Source organism: Monodelphis domestica, chromosome 7 (genome assembly GCF_027887165.1).
Source record: "Monodelphis domestica isolate mMonDom1 chromosome 7, mMonDom1.pri, whole genome shotgun sequence".
Lineage (NCBI taxonomy): Eukaryota > Metazoa > Chordata > Mammalia > Didelphimorphia > Didelphidae > Monodelphis > Monodelphis domestica.
In genome coordinates, this window is record NC_077233.1 from 170028546 (window position 1) to 170047220 (window position 18675).

The following is an 18675-nucleotide window of genomic DNA, read 5'->3' on the forward strand; positions in this document are numbered from 1 at the left end:
AACATTTAAGCCATTCAATCAGCCTACAATATTGCTGTTACTGTGTACAATGTTCTCCGGTTCTGCTTACTTCACTTGGCATCACTGCATATAAGTCTCTCCAGGGTTTTCTGAAATTTTCTTGTTCATCATTTCTTATAGTATAATATTATTTCATTGTCACCATATACCACAATTAAAAAAAAGGTGGACCTAATGACAACTCTTTGAAGGTAAATTATTTCCCAGAGACTAGAGTTTTGTGGTTTTTAAATATATATGCACATATATATAATATATAATTAATATTATTATGAAGGGGCAGCTAGGTGGCTCAGTGGATAAAGAGCCAGACCTAGAGACAGAAGGTCTTGGGTTCAAATCTAGCCTTTCTAGCTATGTGACCCTGGAAATTGAAGGAACACCTATCCGTTGGGGAATGGTTGAACAAGCTGTGATTTTTTAAAAATCAGCCTGCACATTTCTTATGGCACAGTAGTATTCCATCCCAACCATATATCACAGCTTGTTCAACCATTCCCCAATGGATAGGTGTTCCTTCAATTTCCAGTTCTTTGCCATCTATGGTTTATTTGCATTAATTTTTTTGAGATAAGAATGCAAACATGGATTTAGGCAGAAAAAGAAAAGAAGAGAAAAGAAAAAGGAGCCAAAGAATAGGGAGAGGTTAAGATCCTAGAGATAAAAGGAGAAATGAGAGTGAAGTCCTGTATAAAAAAAGGTGGACCTAATGCTAACTATTTGAGAGTAAATGATTTCCCATAGAGACTACAGAGTTTGGGGTTCTAAATATATATATAATTATTATGAAGGGGAAGCTAGGTGGCTCAGTGGATAAAGAGCTAGACCTAGAGACAGGTCTTGGGTTCAAATCTAGCCTTCCTAGCTATGTGACCCTGGGCAGGTCACTTAACCCCAATTGCCTAGCCCGTGCTACTCTTCTGCCTTGGAACTAATACTTAGTATTGATTCTAAGATAGAAGGTAAGGGTTTAAAATATATATATATATGTGTATATATATATACTATTATTATTATTAAAATAATGTAGCAGGCTTAGAGGTTAGCCCCCCTCTCCTTGCTCATGGTGGATGCCTGGGACCTCTGTAAGTTCAAGAACAGATCTGCTTCTTGGTGAGACAACGTGCAGACCATGAGAAGACAAAGAGATGTCAAACTGCCCAGGGACCCGGAGAGAGCTGCATATCCAGACAATCCCTATGGAGAACCACTTCCACTGAGGCACTATTGCATCAGCTAGAGACATTGAAGGTGGGAACAGAACCCCAATGGAGAGAAACATTCAATCTCTAACCATCTGACAAAGGTTTACCACGTATCAATTGCAGCACAAAGCAAATTGTCCTAGAAGAAATCTACAGACCCGCTAGACGGGTCAGGACAGCACAGAGCTATCAGCACTGATAAGTGGCAAGGAACAGAAATACAGGAAAGAAGAGAAAATATATAAATTTTATTCTTGCTTGTCAAAAACTGAATCTGGGTCTCAAGTTTACAGGTAAATGAAAATGTAAGAAAGGCTTAATGCTTAGTGGAATTTCTCTGGCTTTTCACTCTTTGCTAAATTGCCCATTGCTGATGTCAACATAAGGGCAGCTGGGTGGCACAATGGATAGAATACTAAACTTGGAACCAGGAAGACTCATCTTCCACTAGTTCAAATCTGGCTTCGGTTACAATTAAAATGATCTTGAGAGACAACTCTGAGGGACTTACAAAAAAGAATGCTATCCACATCTAGAGAAAGAACTGTGGGAGTAGAAATGCAGAAGAAAAACATGACTTATCACTTATTTATTTGGGTATGTGCTGTGAGGTTTTGGTTTTAAAAGACTATTCTATTACAAAAATTACATATTTTTGTATTATATTTTATTTATGTATTATAAGGATTATAATGATAAGGAATATAATTATAAGGAAATGGATTTTGAGTGATAATATATGTATAACCCAGTGGAATTGCTTGTCAACTCTGGGAGGAGAGGAGGGAAGAGAGGAAGGGAGACAACATGAATCATGGAACCAAGGGAAAAAAATAAGATAAAAAAGTGAATAAAATTATTTTGTGAGACTGATTTTGGGAGAAGAATATAAGTTTATTGATTATATCTGGTTCATTGGTTAGGTCAGCATTATAACTGATAAAATTATATAGGTCTCCATGGCTCTCTTGAAACAAACGATTACCCAAGGCGGGTCAGGCAGTCTAAGAAATAGACTTTTAGGAGCTCATTATTCAGCCAATGATTGCATTTTCATTGTCCTTGAGAATCCCAAGGGATGTCTTCCTTTTTAAACAAAATTTGATTAATAAATGAAGGGGGGACAAGGGTTCTTTGCCTTTGGAAGTGATGGGGAGGGATGGATAGGTAATGGACCTCCTCTTCATTAGTTTTTGCCAATTAAAGATGTCTTGGAATATTCAAGGGAGAGGCTGAAAAATGAGCTCCTAAAAATCTATTGAGTTTGTTCACTTTAATACTTTAACTATTTAATACATGAATACTAATATTGGAAAGAAGAGGATAGATGGAAACCATAAGCACCGAGAAGAGATCTAGAATTATCATACCTTGGCTTCCATGTGAATCATATAGGTTGTGTAGGGCAGAGGATGAAAGGAGACTCTCTAGATAACCTGAAGCCACACCACACAGTACTACAAGTTAGAAGGATCTGTAGAAAGGAAAGGAAAGGAAAGTTTTCCTGATGATCTAGTACGAACCCAATTTGGGGGTTTCTGGGGTCAGATTAAATGAAGCCTATCCTATTTGTTGTTATAGAAGGAAAGGGCAGATATCCTAAGGAGGGAGGAAGACAGGGAATTCTTTAGGTACTCTCTCTACTTAAAAAGAACTGATCCTACAGCTGGAAAAATTCAAGATTATTTCCTAAACATAGAAGAAGCACCTTGTTTCAGGTTCATCTCAGTTTTGACTATAGGAATTGATTTGTTCATAACCTTTTTGGGTCATGGACCCTTTTGGAAGTCTGCTGAAGTTTACGAACTCTTTCAGAATAACGCTTGTAAATGTATAAAACAAAATATATAGGAATATAAAGGAAACATATTGAAATACAGTTATCAAAAAAAATTTTTTTAACTTTAAAGGAATCCCAGGTTAAGATTCTCTCATCTAGGGTTTAAAATATAAAAATATTATAATATAACTTTTTTTTATTCAAAGATATTTTATTTTCCCAATGACATGTAATAATTTTCAATGTACGTTTTCCAAAATTATAAGATCCAAATCAACTCCCTTCCTCCCTCCCTTGTTTCCCCCCCTCAGAGATGGTAAGCAATTTGATCTGGGTGATATCATGTATTATCATGCAAAACATGCTTCCATATTAGTCACACTAGTCATAACCTTTTATAAATTTTTCACAGATTGACTTGTTATGTCCCCATCATTCCAATAAGATTATCTCCTTCCTAACTCAGAGATCCTAAAGGAAAACAAATTCACATTATAACAGAATACATTGACTTGTGAAGAGCCTTGAGTAGGATTATAAATTTAGAGCTGGAAGAGGTTATCTCCTCCAACACCTTCATCTTATAGATAAGGAATTAAGGCTTAAAATGATAAAGGGTCTCGCCCAAGGTCATGTAGTTTAGTTAATTCTAACTCTTCACAATCCCATTTGAGGTTTTCTTGACAAAGATACTGGAATGGTTTGCCATTTCCTTCTCCAGCTCATTGTACAGATGAGGAAACTGAGGCAAGCAGGATGAAGCACTTTGCCCAGAATCATGGATCTACTGTCTGAGGCCAGATTTTAACCCAGAAAGAAGGAGCTTCCTAACTCCAGGCCCCACACTCTATCCACTGTACCACCTCGCCGTCCTGTCCAAGGTAGTAGTAGGGAGTTACTGAAACTTTTTTTGATGAGGGAGTAACATGATCAAACCTCTGCATTAAGGAACACTTTGGTCAGCGGTATGAAAGCCAGATTGGAGAAAGGAGGCACTCTAGGAGAGTCCTTCTAGCTCCGACATTCCTTGATTCCATAGAATCTATGACATCAGAGGAACCCGTTGCTGTTTCTATGGGCCACCAGGGGAAGATGGAGTGGATGATCACCCTCACAGCCAAGGCCCAGCTCAGACTGCTCTGGGAGGACATAAAGGAAACCCTGCTGCCCCTGGGCTGCTCCCAATGTGGCTGTAGTTGCCCCCAGAGTCCTGGGAACCTGCTGATTTTGTTGCTGTTCCTAATTTGGCAGTTTCGAAGAAAGCGTCACCAATGGCTCCTGGACGAACAGGATGAGAGTCAGGACAAGGTGAGTGACTGCCATCCCCCAGCCCAGACACCATCATCCCTGACCCCCAGAGGTAAGGCAGAATGGATGATTGCCATTCCCAAGACGTAGGGTAGGGTGACTGACCACTTTCTACTGGCTATAAAGCAGGTCAAGAGGCCTCTGACATCCTGGACACATCAAGGTAAATTATTATTAATGTCCTATCATAGGGAAGAGCTAGTGGCCACTGACCACCAAATATGGTAGAGGGGGCGATCTCTGGGGCAGCTAGTTGGCACAGGAGATAGAGCAAGTGCTAGGAAGATTCATCTTTGTGAGTTCAAATCCAGCCTCAAGACACTTATTAGCTAGGTGACCCTCAGCAAGTGACAACTCTGTTGGCCTCAATTTCCTCATCTGTCAAATGAACTGGAAAAGGAAATGGCAAACCATTTGAGTAGCTCTGCCAAGAGAATCCCAAACAGAGTCAAGAAGAATTGGAAACAACTTGAGAACAAGAGTGAGCACTGACAAGTGAGACAAGGGGCAGGGCAAGTAAAATTCTGGGTACCACATTTCAGGAAAGATAAAGATAAGGGAAGCGACAGAGTAAAATGCAGTCAAGGAGAGCCCTGGATTTGGAGTTAGAGGACCTGAGTTTGAATCTCAGTTCAGGTACTTATCATCTATGTGATTTGGACAAGTTACTCAATTTTAAGTTCTTTGGACCTCAGTTTCCTCACCTGTAAAATGAGAAGATTAGATTAAATGGCCTCTAAGTTTCCTTCCAACTCTGAATCTATCATTCTATCATCCTACACTAGACAACATTCAAAGGAGACCAATAAGTATAGTAAAGGTCTTTGTTAAGATGATGCCATCTAAGGATCCTCTCAGGAAACAGGAGTGTTGAGCCTGGAGAAGAGGAGGTTGAGAGGGAAATGATATATATCTGTCTTCATTAAACAAGACTAACTACTGTCTTGTGGAAGAAGGATTGGACTTACTCTAGGACTAGCAATCAGTTTCAGGAATTTTAAAGAAGCTGATTTAGATTAAAAAAAAAAAAACCCTTACCTTCCATCTTAGAATCAATACTGTGTTTTGGTTTGAAAGCAGAAGAGCAGTAAGGGCTAGGCAATGGGAGTTAAGTGACTTGCCTAGGGTCATACAGCTAGGAAGTGTCTGAGGCCACATTTGAACCTAGGACCTCCAATCTCTAGGCTTGGCTCTCAATCCACTGAGCCACTTAGCCACTTAGCCACTCAAAGAAATTGATTTAGACTCCACATAAGGAAGTTTTCTAACAATGAGAACTTCTAACTTGAAGAATAATCCCTTCCAACTCTCCAGTTCTGGGGATTTTACCATCACTGGCTCTCAGAAACCAAGTGACCACTGATTAGGACATGGGAGCAAAGTGAGTATTCGCTGACCAGACAAGACACAATGCAAATGAGGGACTGTTATTGACTTCTGGACATGAGACAAAGAGGAGTGACCTCCAGGATACAAGGCGGAGTGACCACTGACTCCAAAATATAAGCCAGAGTGATTAACCACTTATTTCTCTCAGACACGGGACAGTGATAGATTATTGACTTCTGGACACAAGGCAGGGTGAATGATCATTGGATCCCCCTCCTCAGACACGCAGGGAAGAGTGTGGGATTATTGGCTCCTGAACATAAGGTAAGATAAGTGACCATTGACCCCTAGGACATGAAGCACACTGACTCTGTTTCATGTGGCCACCAACTCCAAAGCATAGGTAAGGCAGTGTGAATGACCAGTGACTCCCAGATAACAGAGCAAAGTGAGAGATTATTGACCCCTGAGCACAGAAAAAGAAAAAAAAAGATAACTCCTAGGAACCAAGACAGAACAGGGAGAGTTATCACTGATTTCCATACATAGGGCAGGGTGAAAAACCACTGCCCCTGACATGGAAATGCTTGAATGACCGCTAACCCCAGGACCCCATCCAAGATGATTGTAGACCAGTAATAAGGCAAAATGAGTAAATGACAACCTTAAGACACAGCAGAGTGAGTGACACATGACATTTCTGCTCTCAGTGGCAGTGGCACCCCTTAACTTTTTCCTCTCAGGATAGGCAACAATTCCCCATTTTCTTTCAGTTCCTTCACTATGTCCAGTCCTCTGACTAAGCTTCCCCTTCATCTATAGCTGGAGGTACATGGGCTGCTTAGAATAAGCTTTTAGCCCTCGACGCACTTCCACTGATCACTGGGCACAGAGTAGGTCAAACAGCTATTGTCCCCCTTGACAACATGGAAAGATGGAGTGAGTAACCACTGAGTCCTGCCCCTAGACACAGGACAGAAAAGGGTTAGTAATGACTACTTTCCACCCTCAACCATGCATTCAGTTCTTACACTATTCACTTCTCTCTCTACTTCCTAGGTTGTCCCATTTCTATTCTCTACCTCACCAAACTCCCAGGAAAGAGCCCGAAGTTGGAAGCCCCAGAGCTGGGAAGGAGTTCTGTTCCCCAAGGAGAAAAAAGAAGAGGAAAAAGAAAGGAAGGATGAAGAAAAGAAAAAAGAGGATTTGTTGAAAAAACTGAGGCTAGAACCTTGGTGCTATTTTCACCCTAGGAAGATGGAGGCTGGCCAGAAGGCCTCTTTCATCCAAACAAAGACCTTAGGAACACCAAATGAAGTGACAGGGAACATGCTTCCCTCATTCTGGGGTCCCTATGGGACATACCAGCCTTTGGGGGGCTCCAAAGTATTCCAAGTCAAAAAAATGACACCAGACCCTAACTCTCGCTACCTTCACAGCCCCACTGGCCTAATCCAGGCCCCCACCACCCTCCAGGTTCTAAATAACCTTTGTCCCCTATCTACCTCAAATGCTAAGGCAAAAGGGAGTACCCAGCTCTACTGGGGTCTCCCTTCTCTTCACAGTGAGTCTCTTGGAGCCACCTTCTCAAGGTCTGGTTGCACCTTTCCCATTGGGGCCATTAACCAACAGCCATCTTCAGACTCTCCCCCTATCTTCTTCAATGAATTTTCCTCTCTCCCTCTGCCCCATCTATTAGTTAAAACTGTGTCCCTTCCTCCCCCATACCTGCCCTCAATCTCTCCTCTCCCTGCCTTGTATGGAAACTGTAGGGTTACAGATGTGACATCCCATGTGCTCCCAAATGGACCAGAAGCCCCAAAATGGGCATCTGAATGCCAAGACCCAACCTCAGGTCCACTGCTCCCTTTACCTTCTCCATCATATTCTCCAGTGAAGACCCAAGAAGACTCCCTCATGGGAGTCCCCAAAGTGATGGTTTCAGATGAACATGAGGTCCCCGGACCTAAGGCTGTGCAACAGAGTGAACTACCCTGGCCCCCAAAGTCTCCAGCCCAGACCCCTAACCCACTTTCAGGGCCCCTTCTTGAATCCCAAGGAGCTGGTCCAATGGAAGACCCCAAAATGATAGTTTCTGAGGTCTTTTGTGGGGACCAACAACAGACCCAGCTTCCCCAGGAACCTGACCTCTCAACCCCAACTCTCAATACTTCCCCACCACATCTGCTTGAACCTCAAGGAACTGACCTTACGGGAGCTTCGAGTGAGATTGGCCTCGAGTCTCTGCATGAATCCAAGGCTTTGTGCTATAACATGCAGCAAAGAGAACTCTCCTGCACTGCTGAGACTACAACCTCATGCCTCAGTCTGCACACCCCACCTGAGCCCCAAGGAACTGGCCTCAAAGAAAGTCCTAGAGTCACCACTCCATATATACCTCAGGCCTCATTGTATGACATACAAGAGAAAGAACCTCCTTGGGCTGTTGGGCCTCCAGCCCCAGTGCTTGATATGAACTCCCAGACTGAGCCCCAAGAAGCCAGCCCCATTGAAGGCCCAAAAGAGACAGTCCAAAGTTGGGACATAATGCAGACCCAGCCTCCTTGGACCCCAATCCTGTCTTCATTCCCCCAGGCTGAGCCCCAAGGAGCAAACTCTGAGGGAACACCTGTCCCTTTACCTAGGCCAGAGCTCCCAAGATGGGAAGTCCAGCAAATATGTCCAAGGCACAATACCTCTCCCCTGGAGCCCCCATCCCAGACCTGGCCTACCTCCTTGAGGGTGCCTGCGGAATCTCAAGAGAATGAGCACCACCCACCAGGACCCCTTACAGGAGGTATACTCCCAATGGCCACGATAGTGACCTCCCCCCTTCAGGAGGCACTTCTCCACACCCAGGGGACCCTGGGCCCCGGAACTGAAGGTTCTCCCTGGAACAGAGAACTCGGAATCCATTTTAAGAAATCCCAGCATAATCCTAATCCCCATTCCCTAACTCTGAACTCTTCATCCTCTGACCTCTATTTCCCTAGGGCCCCTGCTCAGCAAGACCTCTGCTCCCTGGCTCCCTCCTCCTGCCCCCCAACTTGTCAGAATCCAGCCCTCAGCCCTACTTCCCAAGGGGCTGTGGGAATCCCATCTTTTCACCAAGCTCACCTCCAAACAAAGAAGGCTTTGTCTCAAAATGGTCAGTCCCTGAATTACCACCCTCCTGCTGCTTCTCAGCTAGAGCTGCAGGAGCTCACTAGAAATGGGCAGCGCCCTGTCAGGGAAGGGAGAGAAGCCCCCCTGATCCCTCCCCAAGCGCCTGACTTACAGGCCACCAAGTTTCTAGAGCCCCAGTCTCTGAGTCAGTACAACAAGAACAACATGGCAGCTGCCCCAATGCTGCGTGCACGGAGGAGGGCAAGGCTGGGAGTGCCCGAGAAGCCAGAGCCCCTGGGCCCAGACAAGAGCCAAGCCAAGCCCACAGTCCTGGGCCGGAAGAGAGAACACTCTAGGAAACCCAAAGCTGGAGACCAGGGAAGAGGGGATGCAGGATGGGGAGTATCCCCATCCAAAGGAAAGAGTCATTCCTTGGAGGGCAAGAAGCTGCCCAGTCGGTCCCCTGCGAGAAGGGCCTTAGTGCCGCCACATCAGAGGAGCAGGTGTCTCTGTCAGGATGCTTCCCGCCCAGAGCTCCCCCAGCCTTCTAAGGCTGAGCCTCCCCACATTCTGTCCTCACAGGGCCCTTTGAAGCGGAAGGGAGGAGGTAGGGGTGACCATTCAGGCTCCCGACACCAGCAGAGCTGCCCCCAAGGGGGCTGGGGTTCCCGGAAGGAGGCAGGGAAGGAGGGCTCCTCTAGTTCCTCTGGCCCAGCCAGGAAAGGTATACAGAAGTTTCTGGGAGGGTTTCTGAATGGTCTGAGTTCCAGCCAAAGACCTCAGTCAACGGAGACAGCAGTAAAACTAAACCAAGTTTCTAAGCCTATCTAGGCCCTGTATCTAGCACCCCAATAAAGAGACAGAGTTCACTGAAACTCGAACATGGCTGCTTCTTCCTAGGACTCTGGGGAGCAGAGTGGGAGAGGAAGTATCGACCCTATTAGTCATTTGGGTTCGGACCTTTCCATCCAAAAGATCATTTTCCTTGGCTTAAAGAACAAATGCAATCTTAATTTTTTAGAATTCTGAGAAAGAATGCTATTTATAGCCAGAAGAACTGTGGGAGTAGAAACACAGAAGAAAAACAACTCCTTGATCACATGGGTTGATGGGGATATGATTGGGAGTGTAGACTCTAAACGATCACTCTAGTGCAAATAATATGGAAATAGGTCTTGATCAATGACACGTTAAACCCAGTGGAATTGCTTGTTGACTATGAGAGGGGGGTGGGAGGAGGAGAGGGAAAGAACATAAATCATGGAACCATTGAAAAATTATCTTAATCAAATAAAATTTTAAAAATAGAAATAAAAAAGAGGGCTGAGTCTGGAGTCAGGAAGATGAGTTCAAATCCAGCCTCAGACATTTATTAATGTGAATCTTAAAATTTCTCAGACTTGTGAATGTTAAAAATTCTCAGACTCTACCTTTGAACATTTGGTTAAGACCATTCCCCATTTTAAACAATGAAGGTACTTGATCAGGAATGTGAGAACTCTAACATTACTCCACCCATACTTAAGCATACTTTAGAGGAAGATAAAGTTGTAAACTCCTTACTGAACAATGAAAAGTACTTAACCCATAATTATAGTGAGGCAAAAGCCCTTAAGCTAGGTCTATTTTTAGATCTAATACAAAAAGGTGCTAAGTACCTATGAAGGTCAAATTAATCACTAAAAGGTCAGGCAACTTGCAAACTTGCAAGGGACAAGTTTACAAAAGAGGTGTGAAGTTTTAGTCTCAGAGAAGTTGAGAACTAAAGAAGGTGTGAATTAAGAATGCTCAGTCCTTTGGAAAGCATCTACTGTGATTGGTAGATGTGAAAACTTAGGGGAGGTGACATAGGAGTAAATTCTCTTTAAAAGGAGGTCAGAAAGGCCTCTGAAGAAGTTCAGCTTGCCAAAGCTGAATTGGAGGGCTCGGTGGCTGAATTTAGTGGAGCTATGGAGCTGAATTAAAGGCTGGTCTCCTTTGTGGCTGAAAAAGAATTCAGCCTTGGAAGCTGAAGTGGAGCTTCCTGAGCTAAACTGGAGGGTCTCTCTGAACACTAGAGTTTTGCTTGGAAGGATCTTGTGGTGAGTGATTAAAGGCTGACTGGTCTCTCTTAAGGCTTAAAGTCTAGACTGGCCTAGGCTGGCCTAGGCTTTTTCTTACTATTCCCTCACTCTGTTTCTCTCCCTTTCCTTAATTCCTTTATTTGTATTAATTCAATCTCCATAAAACCCAGCTGACTTGGGCATATTTAATATTTGGGAATTTTCCCATGGCAACCACTTTATTTTTAATATAAAATCAAGACACTGTCTTGAACCCATATTTTCGCGGTCACAGTTTATGCCAACCACTCTTTTAACTGTAACATCAGCTGTGACCTTGGGCAAGTCACTTAACCTCTGACTACCTCCGTTTTCTCAACTAGAAAATGGTAATAACAATGGCACCTACCTTGTGGAACTATTATTGTAAAATGGAGATTTGAACCCCAAACTTCAATCCCCAGAAGTCCTTGGTACTTCCCAGAATTCCCTATAATCTCACCTGAGTTCTCACCTGAGTGTGAGAACATAATTTTTATCTAAAGGGCTCTCTGTCTCCCAAGACTCTCTTCTTCCACTTCTAAGCACATGCGTCTCTCTACCTGGCATACAAGATGTAGAGTAAGTGGCTGTGAATGGGCTAATGTGCCCTAGGCACATGCTTTTCTTATTTTGTATTTCTTATTTCCTTGATTTCTAATAATCTTAATAAACCTCATAAAATATAATACTTTTAGTAGAGAAACTAATTTAACTGTTACATTATGAGGATCAAATGAGATAATATAAAGTGCCTGGCACAGTGTAGGCACTATATAAATGCTTAACACCCCTCCATTTTAAGGGGAATAGCATGTATCATCAGTCCTCTGGAATCATGGGTGGATGGTTATCCCTTGTACTGATCAGAGTTTTAAGTTGTCCTTACGATGTTGTTGTATAAACTATTGTCCTGGTTCAAAAATAAGCAGAACCGAGCAGCTGTGCTATATCATTTGCCTTCCCATCCACCTTGAGCACCGCTCCATTACTTCTCTGATGATCTTTTCCCCAGCTAAAATCTTGGAAGGAGAACATTCTTCTCATCTATTGGAGTGACTTCCCCCCTACCCCAACCTGTTTTTAAAAAAAGCCTTGGTCCCTTCCTCTTCCCCTCCTGCTCTCCTGGCCTCCCCTCCACACCCTCACTGGGATCTGTGGGGTCACCAAGGTGATGATCCCAGGGCTCCCTGCCTGAGTCTCAAGGACCAATTCATCCTCCTAACTGTTTCTGAACTAAAGGATTCCAGACGGTATCCTTATCGCCAGTGCCATCTTCTTAGATCCATCCTTTGCTACCTCCTTGTTCCCATCTTCCCTGTGTGTCTTTAGAAGGAAAGTTGCCAGTGCGGGAAGGGGTAAAGGGTGGTCTTCTCCCTCACCGTTAATTTGAGAAAACCTTCACCCTCATTTAAGAACACCTATCCTGGACGTGTGCTTTGGCATCTTGTAAAAGGACAACTGGCATCTCTGAATCCATGTCCTTTTTTTTGAACCCTTACCTTCCACCTTAGAATTAATATTGGTCCCAAGCCAGAAGATCGGTCAGGGCTAGGCAATGGGGGTGAAGTGACTCACCCAGGGTCACCCAGCTAGGAAGTGTCTGAGGCCAGATTTGTACCACCTGTCTCTATACCTGGCTCTCAATCCACGGAGCCACCTATTTCTCCCCCATGGAAGGATTCATTTCCAATGATTGGATTCAAGTGGGTTAATGAGCTGGAATTCAGATAAGCAAAATCTCATTGTTAGAGCTTCCTCTTTAACTGGCCAGTGAAGGAATGGGACAATTGCTACTGGACCCTTTTGCCATTTTGTTTTTGCTTTTCAGAGGACGGGCTAGAACAGAAGAACTAGGGGGAGACTGGGGCAAAATGGGAAGGAGGAGGGAGCCCAAGAACCCAGTCATCTTCTCTTCTAGAAATTGGTAATGACCGCTTTGGGCAGACAAGGTGGATGAGCTTGTCTACATCGCCTGTGCAGAGAGAGCTGGAGAATGGACCTTCTCAGCTCACAGGATGACAACAGCTAGGATATGGCTAAATTTCTTACCCACATGACAGAGACAGACGTGTGCATGCCCACTCAGTCCAAGAAATATGGCGTATGCAAGGTTCTTGCACCCTAGCCTTCTTTTGGGAGAGAAGGTTGGGAAATTCACTGTTCTGTTGTTGTTCAGTCCTTTTCTGACTTCACCACCCCATTTGGAGTTTTCTGAGCAAACAGACTGGAGTGGTTTTCCATTTCCTTTTCCAGCTCATTTTTATAGATGAGGAAATTGAGGTAAATAGGGTTAAATGATTTACCCAATGAATGAACTGGTATAACCTTTTTCAGACTACTCATCACTTTGGAGAGGAAGGGAAAGAAGGGAGGGAGAAAATCTAAAACCTAAAATGTCAGAAAACAATTGTCAGAAATTGTTTCTGTATGTTATTGAAAAATTAATTTTTTAAATAAAAAATAAATTACATGCCCAGGGTCACCCAACTAGGGAGTATCTACAGTACCATCTAGCTGGCTTTTTGTCAGTAGAATTCCCAGAATTTAACCTTCCAGCCAGAAAATGAAGATTTCATGGTCAGCACCAGCCACAGGATTGCCTTGAAGGTGACTCCAAGTTAGAGGGTTCTTACCTATATATCTGCCCCTTTTCTCTATTAGCCCAGTCCCCTATCACCTTTGTCTAGACAATTGAAATAATGTATTTTATGAGTTCCTAAGCTGGGCTCTGTAAACTCCTTTTAAAATATTTTGAGGGGGCAGCTGGGTTGCTCAGTGGGTTGAGAGTCAGGCCTAGAGACAAGAGGTCCTGGGTTCAAATGTGACCTCAGACACTTCCCAGCTGTGTGACTCTGGGCAAGTCAGTTAACCCCCATTGCCTAGCCCTTACCACTCTTCTGTCTTGGAATCAATGCAAAGAACTGATTCTAAAGCAAAAAATAAGGGTTTAAAAAATATATATATATACATATATATGTACATATATATAACTATACTTCACTATATTTTGTAATCTCATGTGTTTTACTTTTTTGCATTTAAAAATATTGTTCCAAGGAATTCATACATTTCACCAGACTACCAAAAGGAACTATGGCACAAAAAAGTTTTAAAAATTGGTCTTCCTGCTTCAATTCGCTCCCTTCTACAGTCTATCCATCACCTCCTAATAGCTGCCAAAGTGATTAATCATATCACTCTCCTACTCTACACACTGTTGCAGCTCACTATTACTTCTAGGATCAAATACAAACTTACTCTGTTTAAGGCCCTTCACAACCTGCTTTTCCAGGCTTCTTATATGTCATTCCTTTTCACAAACTCTACATGTCCAGGCTTGGGATGCCCTTCCTCATCACTTCCCTCTCTTAGTATCCCTGGTTTCCCTCAAAGCTCAGCTATGGTCCATGAAGAGTTGGACAGGACTGAAAGACTGAACAACAAGAAGTGAACTACAAATGGTGAGTACATCTTGTAAGTTCTACTCCAAGAAAGGAGGGGGAGAGAGAGGGGGGGGGGGACGGAGGGAGGGAGGGAGAGAGAGACAGAGACAGAGACCGAGAGAGAGAGAGAGACAGACAGACAGACAGACAGAGGGAGGGAGGGAGAGGGGGGGGAGGGACAGAGAGAGAGAGAGAGAGAGAGAGAGAGAGAGAGAGAGAGAGAGAGAGAGAGAGAGGAAGGAAGGAAGGAAGGAAGGAAGGAAGGAAGGAAGGAAGGAAGGAAGGAAGGAAGGAAGGAAGGAAGGAAGGAAGGAAGGAAGGAAGGAAGGAAGGAAGGAAGGAAGGAAGGATGGGAGGAAGGACGGGAGGGAGGGAGGAAGGAAGGAAGGAAGGATGGGAGGAAGGACGGGAGGGAGGAAGGAAGGAAGGAAGGAAGGAAGGAAGGAAGGAAGGAAGGAAGGAAGGAAGGAAGGAAGGAAGGAAGGAAGGAAGGAAGGAAGGAAGGAAGGATGGAAGGAAGGAAGGAAGGATGGAAGGAAGGAAGGAAGGAAGGATGGAAGGAAGGATGGAAGGAAGGAAGGAAGGAAGGAAGGACAGGAGGGAGGGAGGGAGGAAGGAAGGAAGGAAGGAAGGAAGGACAGGAGGGAGGGAGGGAGGAAGGAAGGAAGGAAGGAAGGAAGGAAGGAAGGAAGGAAGGAAGGAAGGAAGGAAGGAAGGAAGGAAGGAAGGAAGGAAGGAAGGATGGGAGGGAGGAAGGAAGGAAGGAAGGAAGGAAGGAAGGAAGGAAGGAAGGAAGGAAGGAAGGAAGGAAGGAAGGAAGGAAGGAAGGAAGGAAGGAAGGAAGGAAGGAAGGAAGGAAGGAAGGAAGGAAGGAAGGAAGAGAGAAAGAAAGTGAAATACCCCAGCAGAAGTGGTAATGCAATCAGCTAGCTACCACTGCACTCAGCTGTTTCCTGGAACCCCGTGGTTATGAAGGATATCCCATAAGACTACCTTAAGAACTACTCGGAACCCCACCTGTGCTCACTTCCCTCTCTAGGCAATTCTGTGCCCTGGTCTCCTAACAATTGTATGCTATTTGTATAAAAATCTGCGCTAGCACCGGTGAGCAAGTCATAGCCTTCCTCCCCTTTACTTCCCCAAATTGCTGGCCAGCGTCCCTCACCAGCACTAAAAATAGAAACGTTGCTGTCCAGTCGTCGTGTGACTCTTCTTGACCCCATTTGGGGTTTTCTTGGCAGAGATCCTGGAGTGGTTTGCCATTTCCTTCTCCAGCTCATTTCACAATTGAGAAAATCGAGGCAAACAGGGTTAAGTGACTTGCCCAGGGTCACTCAGCTAGCCAGTGTCTGAAGCTGGATCTGAACTGGAAAAGGAATCCTCCTGGCTCGGGGTCCAGCACTCTACTAGCTCCTGAGCCAATAGAAAAACAAGAGTTGGTCAATGTAAGGATTAAATCGGGTCTTTGGGGCCTAGCTGGCTCCACCTTTTGGGTCTGGCTGCCCTTCGATGCTCTCTCTGAGCCCATCCTTTCTTGGCACCAGCGATGCCTCCCTCGTCCCTCCTTGCCTTCTCCTGGGTCCTGCTGGTCTCTTGTGACTAATCCCCTCACTTGCTCTTCCTTGTCCTTTTGCTCTGGCCATGTTGGAGCTTGGGGCATCCCTGCCCGCGGGCCCTGGGGGATGTCATTTTCCTGGCCTCTGGGCTCTCCCTTGGGCAGCTGCTTTTTCTCCGGTCTTCTCTCCTTTTACATCGGGATAAAATGGAGGGATGTTGTGGTTGGCGCGGCCCTTGGGAGAGTGACTGCTTTCCTGGCATCATTCCGGCCGGCTCTTACCGAATACCTCTTTGATATGCTGCCGCCTCGTTTGCCAGTATCACACTTAACGGTTTTGCATCCATGTTTATGAAAGGCTTCTTCCCATCGGCTTCCTTTTCTCAGCATAGTTTTTCCAGGTTTCAGGATCAAAACTTTGTTCCTTTTCCACATCAGGAGGCTAGTGTGAGTAGAGATAAATCGTGCATCTCAGTCAGGAAGAAGGAAAAGAAAGACATTGCACAGACCGCCTGCCTCCTGCCAGGTCTTCTCTTGAAAACTCGGAGCTGAAATTTCTGGGCTCCGTCTGGCATATTAAAATGAAGACTTTCAGTATTGAAGGGGGAAGAGAGGAGACTCCCCTTCTCAAAGAGGGGTTATGGGGAGATAGATGATGGTCTTTGGAGTTTTTATTCCTATGTCCTTTTTTTTTTCTTTTAAACCCTCACCTTCCAGCTCAGAATCATTACTGCATATTGGTTCCAAGGCAGAAGACCGGGTCGGGGCTAGGCAATGGGGGTCAAGTGACTTGCCCAGGGTCACTCAGCTTGGAAATTTGAACCCAGGCTGTCTGGTCTCTACTGAGCCACTTAGCTGCCCCCTCCCCATGTCCTCTCAAAAGCCCACCCAGTTCACCAAAAACAAAACAAAACAAAACAAAAACACTTGCTTTATAGATAAAGAAACTGGAGCTATGAAATTATTTTCCTGAACTTGAGTTCATGGTAACCTTCCATTTCCCAAAGGCAAAGGCAGATTAATATGTCAACTAAAGGGATGTTACTCTAGGTCTTTAGATCTGATGGGTCCCAAAGCACCATTTTGCTTTTCTACATTTAAAATCTATAACAGATTGCTTACTACTGTCTAGGGGAGCCGGGAGGACTAAGAGAGACAGAGAAAGGGAGGGTGGAAAGGAGGGAAAGAATTTAGAATTCAAATTTTTAAAAATGTTTAAAAATTGTCTTTACAAGTAATTGGGGAACACAAAAGTAGGCTTTGAATGATATAATACATGAATAACCCAGATCAAATTGCTTATCATCTCCGAGAGGGGAAAGGAAAGGGAGGGAGACAATTTAGATCTCATAATTTTGGATTGTTGAAAATTGTTATTATGTGTAATTGGGAAAATCAAAGGTCTTTGAATTAAAAAAAACAAGGAATTTGGGGGAAATGAAATATTATTTTTAAAAAAAGAACTTCCTAAAAAAAAGAGAGAGAGAGAGAGAAAGGAAGGAAGGAAGAAAGAAAGGGAAGAAAGAAAAGAAGGAAGGAAAGAAAGAAAGAGAATTTCCTTGCAGGAAATGATTCTTATTTGGGAGTGGGGTATGGGAAAAGGGATGTTTTTGAGGGTCTCCCCTCAGGGCAGAAAAGCCTAAATTTCTCCAGGTGCTGCATTTTGTCACTTCCACCAATCTAGGTTTGATTGCCTATTGGTGTGTGTGCATGTGTGATATGTGTGTGTGTGTATATATATATATGTATATATGTGTGTGCGCACATCTATGTGCAGGTGTGTCTGTGTATGTGTTTAGATATCTATTTTAGCCTTTTTCAGTCATCTTCATTAGTTCCAATACTATCCATCTTTCAAGACCCAGATAAAAAACAACTACATCAAACTTTGCTAAGTATTGAAGCAGAAAAAAGCATTAGGTTGAAGTCCAAAGATTCAGGTTTGAATCTCAACTCTATCACCAATGTGACTCTATCAAGTGGCATCTCCAAATTTCAGCATCAGAAGGGATCTTGGAGGCCACCAATCCAACCTGAATGTAAATCCTCTCTAACACTTATCTAGGGTGGCTAAAGGGTGCAGTCCATAGAGTGCCAGACCTGGAGTCAGAAAGACCCCAGTTCAAATCTGGATTCAGACACTTATTCATTGTGTGACCCTGGGCAAGTCACGTAACCCTATTTGCCTCAGTTTCCTCATGTGTAAAATGAGGTAGAGAAGGAAATGGTAAACCACTCTATTATCTTTGCCAAGAAAACCCTAAGAAGTCTCCTAAATGGGATCACAAAGAGTTAGATTCAACTGAAAAATGACTGAACAAAGACAAAATACTTATTTGATAAATGGTTGTTCTACTTAAAGAGTTGTTCTACCTTACAGAGTGAATTGAGAACCTTCTGCTGCCCACAACAGCCCATTCTAGTTTTCACAGCTCTAATTATAAAGAAGTGTTTTTCTTAACATTAAAGCAGTTTTTAAATACATTTTTATTTTTATAATTTTTCACAAATTTTTGTAGCTTCTCCAATTTCAAATGTAATATTTGTAATTTCCACCTATTTCTGTCTGCTAGGGCCAAGCAAAATAAATCTAATTCCTCTTCTACATAACCTGTGAAAAAGCAGTAGAAAAAGCACTAGCTCTGGAGTCAGGGGACCTGTGTTCAAATCCTGTCTCTGATGTTTGCTCCCCGTGTAACCTTGGGAAAGTCACAACTTCTCTAGGGCTTGATTTTTGTTCAGTCATTTTCAGTCACGTCTAACTGTTGAGAGTTTTCTTGGTAAAGATACTGGAGTGGTTTTCCATTTCTTTCTCCAGCTCATTTGATAGATGAGGAAATTGAGG

At 43.7% G+C, this 18675-nt stretch overlaps 2 protein-coding genes across 2 annotated transcripts in view; one reads left to right on the forward strand and one right to left on the reverse strand.

Annotated features, from left to right (window-relative positions):
• Window positions 1–4042, reverse strand: part of LOC103096099 (uncharacterized) — a 36752-nt gene extending 32710 nt beyond the window's left edge. Inside the window, exons 1-2 of the mRNA XM_007498835.3 lie at window positions 3943–4042; window positions 2597–2700 (exon numbers count right to left, since the gene is read on the reverse strand). Of these exons, the coding sequence (XP_007498897.2) occupies window positions 2597–2617 (21 nt within the window). The 5' untranslated portion in view covers window positions 2618–2700; window positions 3943–4042. The remainder of the gene's footprint in view (window positions 1–2596; window positions 2701–3942) is intronic.
• On the forward strand, window positions 1673–9623 carry C7H9orf131 (chromosome 7 C9orf131 homolog). Its single transcript, XM_056806016.1, has 3 exons — window positions 1673–1823; window positions 4046–4314; window positions 6703–9623. The coding sequence occupies exons 2-3, from the start codon at window positions 4051–4053 to the stop codon at window positions 9577–9579; spliced, it is 3141 nt and encodes a 1046-aa protein (XP_056661994.1). The 5' UTR covers window positions 1673–1823; window positions 4046–4050; the 3' UTR covers window positions 9580–9623.
• The last annotated feature ends 9052 nt before the right edge of the window (window positions 9624–18675 follow it).